Genomic DNA, 6,659 nt, shown 5'->3' with positions numbered 1-6,659 from the left:
TCAGATTTATTACTTGTTTCTACAAGGGAACCAAGAGGCACATGTAAGGGCTGTTACGACCCCATGACCAGCCCACAGTATTAAACCTCAGAAGAAGTGAGGTTTAATACCCAGCGTGAGGCAGGGTAATCGTCCCATTTCACAGGCGAGGAAACTGAGACCCTGACAAGGCAAGCCAATGGTCACAGGACTACAAAGGGGTGGGAACAGCGCCTCCGGACACCAGAGTTGACCACTCAGCTCTTGTCCCCACCCTCACGTCCCCTCTACTCCTTGTGTCAGCACTTCGTTCTTCCACCCACTGTTCTGGGCGGAAGCAATGTCCTGTTTCTTGTTCTTCTTCCTGAACCGGGGAGGAGTGTTCCCGAGGACGGGCTGCAAGGGCAGCACGTGGGGTTATAAAAACCATCCTCGGGAGAGGAGCCGGAGAGAACAGGAGAATGGCAGAAATGTGTGACTCCAAGGATCTGGGGGGCCCCGGTGAGTCTGGGCCCCCACTCGGGGGTGATGGTAGGGAGGGCAGGACTCCAGGGTCCCCGGGGTGAGTCGGGGCTGCCCCCCAGCTCACAGCATGGCTTGGCAGGCTTCAAGAGCTCAGCTGACTGTGTTCTGTCCCGTTCAGAGGAGGAGATGTTTGGGGACAGGAGAGTAACGAAGAAATACACTGGTCTACTCAGGGGCTCAAAGATCTTGCCAGGTACCGAGGGGGGCGTTTTCAGGGCAGGCATCTGGGGAAGGAGCAGCTGGGGGTCTGTGTCCAGCATGGGTGGTGGGGCAAGGTCTGTCCCTGAGAACCTCGGCTCTGCCCATTTGCTGGTCCTGCAGGGTGTCTGACGCGGGCCCAGCTGCCTCTACTTCTTCTTCTCGTCTCCGTGGGCTTCTTCCTGCTCCTGGTGGCCACCCTGGTTCAAGGTGAGTCAGGGGCCAGTCTTGGGGCTCGTTAGGTGTTTGTCCTATTTCACAGTCCCCAGACCCACAAAGGCTTGGGCCTGTGAGCTCCACGCCACCTGCTGTGTGACTGTGTGTTGGTTACTACCCCTCTCTGGGCCTGTGTCATCATCTGTGAGATGCAGCCCATCTTGCTCCACAGGGAATTTAGGCTCCCAGAAACCTTGAAACCAGATTCAACATGGGGTCAGGCCTACAACTGATGCTGATAAAGAGAACTTCTCGGGGCACCTGGGTGGCTTAGTGGGCTGGGCCTCTGCCTTCAGCTCAGGTCATGAATTCAGGTTCCTGGGATCGAGTCCCACATCGGGCTTTCTGCTCAGCAGGACGCCTGCTTCCCCCTCCCCGCTCCCTGCCTCTCTGCCTACTTGTGATCTCTCTCTCTGTGAAATAAATACATAAAATCTTAAAAAAAAAAAAAAAAAAAGAGAACTTCTCTGCTCTCTTATAGTCTCTAGCGTTCGCCAGTCACTGCAGAAAGAGAAGTGGGACCATCAGCAGAGCCCCAGCCAAGGTGAAGAAGGGCCGAATGCAGGGTTTGGGGCCAGGGAGGGCTCAGAGGCGGTGAGACTTTGGATGAGCCACCGCCTGCCCCCTCCATCCCATCACCCTCCCCTCCCCCACCCTCCTGCCCCTCTGCCCCCACTGTGACCCTGACCCCAGAGGGTTGAAGTTGGGGAGGAGACTGGATCCGTGGAGGAGATCCTGGGGGTCAATGTCGGCAAGTCATTCTCCGAGTCTCTGTTTTTTATTTGCATAATAGACTCTTGGGGTCACTGTGCAATCTATAGATCGGCTCTCAGGGGCTGCTGTCTGCACTAAGCACACACTAGGTGCTTCCTAATAGAAGTCTCCTTCTCCCAGTGGGTGTGTCTCAGAAGCCCCCACGATCAGACCTGGATGAGATCCTCCAGCAGCTGACTTGGATGAATGCCACCCTGGGTAAGTGTCAGACACCAAAGCCGGGAGGGAGTTCAGGAACCACAGGTGGGGCTGCAACTCACTTTCTACGGTTCCCGCCCCAGGAGGGCAGGGCAGGGCAGGGCAGGGCAGGGATCTGTCCCTGGAACTGAGCTGACAGCTGAACAGAGGGTTCTCCAGAGCTGACAGTGGTGCTGGGGGCCTGTCCGCCCTGCCCCCACTCTCCTCCCCAGCTGGCCTGTGCCGCCCCTGTCCCTGGAAATGGGAACTCTTCCAGGGAACCTGCTACTTCTTCTCCCAGACCCAGAACGTCTGGAAAGATGCCATCTCGGCGTGTCAGAACTTGAGGGCCCAGCTGGTGATCATCAACAGTACAGCGGAGCAGGTGGGCCGGGCAGGGTTCCCGTCGGGGGCGGGGCCGTGGGAGTGTCAGCCAAAACGCCTTCTGTCCTTCCTCTGTCCTCCGAGAGATGGAGGCCCTGCGGAGCTGGGGAGGAGGAGCTGGGCAGGGAAGGCTTCCTGGAGGAGGCCCCAAGGTGGGCTTGGGAGGGTCGTGTGAGAGAACCTGCGTGGCAGAAGCCCACTGTGGACAGAGGGGGGACTCAGCGTGCTCCCGAGACGGTACGCGATGTCTCCCCAGACGCAAGTGAACACAGTTCCACATGTGTGCGCACATGAACACACGGCCACGCACACACGCGCGTGGGAACACGTGCAGCTTGAGTCAGGGCTACAGGCTGGACCACAGGAGATCTTTCTCGGGGCGGGGGACAACCGTGGGGATGCGGGCAGGCAGGGCCGGTGACATCTTGCTGCCGCCCCACCCCCGCCCCGCCGCCGCCCCAGAAATTTCTGAAGTCTTGGAATACGAAAAATAACCAGCGCACCTGGATCGGCCTCAGTGACCACCACAATGAGGGCTCCTGGAAGTGGCTGGACAACTCCCCCGTACAGCTCAGGTGACCGGCTAGAGGACATAGCCCTGGGGGTGGGGGTGGGGCGTGGGCAGGGAAACCCAAGCCAGGGGCCCTCAGTCGCTTGATTGGAAAACATCACCTGATGAGCCTGGTGGAGAGGCAGAGTCCTGGTTCCATCCCAGCGGGGAGAGCCCGACTCTATCATCCTAGGCATGGGCCCAGGAGTCTGCATTTTTTGCTTTGCCAGAGCTGATTCCATGGAAGGGGTGTTTGAACCCTCATTTTTGAAAGCAGCACCTCTGAGTCCTTACCCCTCTCTGGCTGGTGCTTGGACTTTTAGTGCCCAAAGTCAGGGACCTGCTCTTGGGGGTGGGCAGGGTTGGGCTCCGGGTGGAGTAGGGGGGCTGATAGCTTCCACGGTGTTCACAGCTTCTGGAAAGAAGGGGAACCCAACAACCACGGAGACGAGGACTGTGTAGAATTATACAGCGAAGGCTGGAACGACAACCGATGTAGCGTGGAAAACTTCTGGACGTGTGAGAAGCCCTCGTCCCCCTGCCCTGGCTCCTGAGGGTCCATGCGCCCCACTCTCCACCTGCCTCTAGAGATCAGGCAGCTTGGGCATGCGTTCTGCTCGTTTCTCTGGCCCTTTCTTTCTGTTTCTCCCTCTGGGGATTTGCCATCCTCCTCCTGCATGGAGGTCTTCGTGATTCCGAGGGAGAGTCTGAGACCCCTTCTCCTCTAAGACCTGTCCCTCCTGTTGGTAGAGACCTCTCCCTTCTGTTGACGGACTCGACCCCCCCTCAGCCCCCCATGACATCCCCTTAATAAAGTTGCACATGGCATTATGTGCCCCATGGAACGTATGTCTATTTTTAAAACGTTTTTATTTATTTATTTATTTATTTATTTGAAAGAAAGAGAAATAGCGAGAGCGAGAGAGAGCACAAGCAGGGGGAGAGGGAGAAGCAGGCTCGAGCCGGATGCGGAACTCGATTCCAGGACCCCAGGATCACGACCTGGGCTGAAAGCAGACATTTGACTGACTGAGCCACTCAGGTGTCCCTTATGTCTATTTTTTGAAACTGTTTAAGTGACTATAGTTTTACACTATATACTATATACTTCATATTTCATACTATAATTTTATATATTATGTTTGATAGTAACTGAGACATTGTTGTCTTTCAACATGTTTCTCTCTACTACTGTGTATTTTCTTTCTTTCTTTTTTTTTTTTTTAAGATTTTGTTTATTTATTTGAGAGAGAGAGAGAGATAACAAGAGCAGGAGATAGAGGGAGAAGTAGGCTCTCTGCTGAGCAAGGAGCCTGATGCAGGGCTCGATCCCAAGACCCTGGGATCATGACCTGAGCCGAAGGCAGACACTTAACTGACTGAGCCACCCAGGATCCCCTTGTATATCTTATTTCTCAGATACAGTTTTGAATTAATTTGTAATTTTGGTTGGGAATGTACATGTATACATATAGATATGTACATGTCTGTCTGTCAATCTATGTGTTCATTCATTCCTGAACACATCATCTCATTACAAGGTACCTTTCTTTTCTTTTTCTTTTTAAAAGATTTATTTATTTGTTTATTTATTTATTTATTTGACAGACAGAGGTCACAAGTAGGCAGAGAGGCAGGCAGAGAGAGAGGGGGAAGCAGGCTCCCTACCAAGCAGAGAGCCTGATGCGGGGCTCGATCCCAGGACCCTGAGACCATGACCTGAGCCAAAGGCAGAGGCTTTAACCCACTGAGCCACCCAGGCACCCCGATTCAAGGTATCTTTAAAATGTCCTTCAGGGGCACGTGGGCAGCTCAGTGTTTAAGCGCCTGCCTTTGGCTCAGGTCCTGATCCCAGGGTCTTGGGATCAAGCCTTGAGTCAAGCTCCCTGCTCGGCAGGAAGCCTGCTTCTTCCTCTCACACTCCCTCTCCTTGTGTTCCCTCTCTCTCTGTCAAATAAATAAATAAAATCTTTAAATTTTTTTTTAAAAATAAATAAACAAAATGTCCTTCTGTAAAGTTTTGTGACTTTATTCATGCAAATTAAAAAAAAAAACGTAATTTTTGAGTGTGTGTGTTAGTTTCCTATTGATGTTGTAACAAATCACCACAAACAGGGGCTTAAAACAACACAAACGCATCTCTTACAGTTCCCCACCTTCAGTCTCTTTTTTAAAAAAAAGTGTTTTATGTATTTATTTGACAGAGAGAGAGATCACAAGTAGGCAGAGAGGCAGGCAGAGAGAGAGGAGGAAGCAGGCTCCCCGCTGAGCATGGAGCCCGATGTGGGACTCAATCCCAGGACCCTGAGACCATGACCGGAGCCGAAGGCAGAGGCTTAACCCACGGAGCCACCCAGGCGCCCCCCACCTTCACTTTCTTATTGTCTTCCTGTCCTTAACCTTTTGACAAGTACTGGTCAGTTGTTTTACAGACTGTCCCCCAATTTGAGTTCATCTGTGTTGTTGGTTTTTTCTTTTCTTTTTCTTTTCTGTTTGTCTCCCTTTCATAATTACACTGAGGTTAGTCATCATTCTTGGCAAAAATACCACAGCGGGGATGTTGTGTCCTTCCTAGCGGCACATCTCAAGGATTACGCGATGTCCATATGTCTTGATATTAGCTACGCTCTCCACAATTGCTCGGTTAAGGTGTGACCGCCACTTTCCTCCACTCCTAGGTTCATGTTTCCGCCCCCCTTGGTAATGAGTAAATATCTTGTGAGGAAATACTGCGAGATTTCGGAAATACTCCATTTTTCAAAAAATTCCCATCCATGGGGCGCCTGGGTGGCTCAGTGGGTTAAGCCGCTGCCTTCGGCGCAGGTCATGATCTCAGGGTCCTGGGATCGAGTCCCGCATCGGGCTCTCTGCTCAGTGGGGAGCCTGCTTCCCTCTCTCTCTCTCTGCCTGCCTCTCTGTCTACTTGTGATCTCTCTCTGTCAAATAAATAAATAAAATCTTTAAAAAAAAATTCCCATCCACTCATTTTGGCATATGCACAGGAAAAGATCAGCATGACCTCCCCCATCCAACGCCCCCTCCAGACACACAGTGCAAGGTTACAGAATTAAATTATTGATAACAGCAGTGTCTCATAATGGATCGTCTATGACAATTATTACTGTGGGGGTTTTTTGGTAGAGGTTTTCTTAATTATTATTTATTTGTTTTAAGATATTATCTTTACGTCATCTTTACACCCACTGTGGGGCTTGGACTCATGACCTCAAGATCAAGAGTTGCTTGTTCCAACAACTGAGCCATCCAGGAGCCCCTATACCTTTATTTATTTATTTATTTATTTGACAGAGAGAGACACACTGAGGGAGGGAGCACAAGCAGGGGGAGTAGGAGAGGGAGAAGCAGGCTTCCCGAGGAGCAGGGAGCCCGATGCGGGGCTTGATCCCAGGACCCTGGGATCATGACCCCAGCCGAACACAGACACTTAACTACTGAGCCACGCAGGCGCCCAACCCCTCCAGTCTATTAATGGCAATTCTGTAAGAAAGAACTGTACCTTCTCATCCATTTATTTATATTCACTGATTTATTTCGATAAGTATGGATCAAAGATATGTATTTTGTTCCATGAATTATAGTCCAACCCAATCATTTCTTTTTCCTTTTTAAATTTTTTATTTTTAAGTAACCTCTGCACACAATGTAGGGCTTGAACTCACGACCCAAAGATCAAGAGTCCCACATTCTACTGACCGAGCCAGCCGGGCACCCCACAACCATTTCCTTTCTTGCTCAAATTGTTCCAGCTTTGGCCATTAAGAATTCCTTCAGGGGGCGCCTGAGTGGCTCAGTCAGTTTACTACCTTCAGCTCAGAGCATGAGGTCCTGGGATCGA

General features: G+C 51.5%; 1 protein-coding gene across 2 annotated transcripts; it reads left to right on the top strand.

The window, feature by feature from the left end:
- Window positions 1-333: 333 nt before the first annotated feature.
- On the top strand, window positions 334-3,648 carry CD209 (CD209 molecule). 2 transcript variants are annotated; one of them, XM_082733447.1, is made up of 8 exons: window positions 334-480; window positions 584-697; window positions 826-912; window positions 1,400-1,462; window positions 1,813-1,890; window positions 2,103-2,254; window positions 2,716-2,828; window positions 3,216-3,648. In XM_082733447.1, exons 1-8 carry the CDS (start codon window positions 441-443, stop codon window positions 3,355-3,357), a joined length of 789 nt encoding a protein of 262 aa, XP_082589573.1. In that variant the 5' UTR covers window positions 334-440; the 3' UTR covers window positions 3,358-3,648. The 2 variants fall into 2 exon arrangements, with proteins under 2 accessions (XP_082589573.1, XP_082589574.1); XM_082733448.1 differs by having other exon boundaries at window positions 337-480; window positions 623-697.
- The last annotated feature ends 3,011 nt before the right edge of the window (window positions 3,649-6,659 follow it).

Source organism: Mustela nivalis (assembly GCF_964662115.1).
Source record: "Mustela nivalis genome assembly, chromosome: 1".
Lineage (NCBI taxonomy): Eukaryota > Metazoa > Chordata > Mammalia > Carnivora > Mustelidae > Mustela > Mustela nivalis.
The sequence above is the reverse complement of the archived record's forward strand: the minus strand, read 5'-3'. Positions and strand labels throughout refer to the sequence as shown.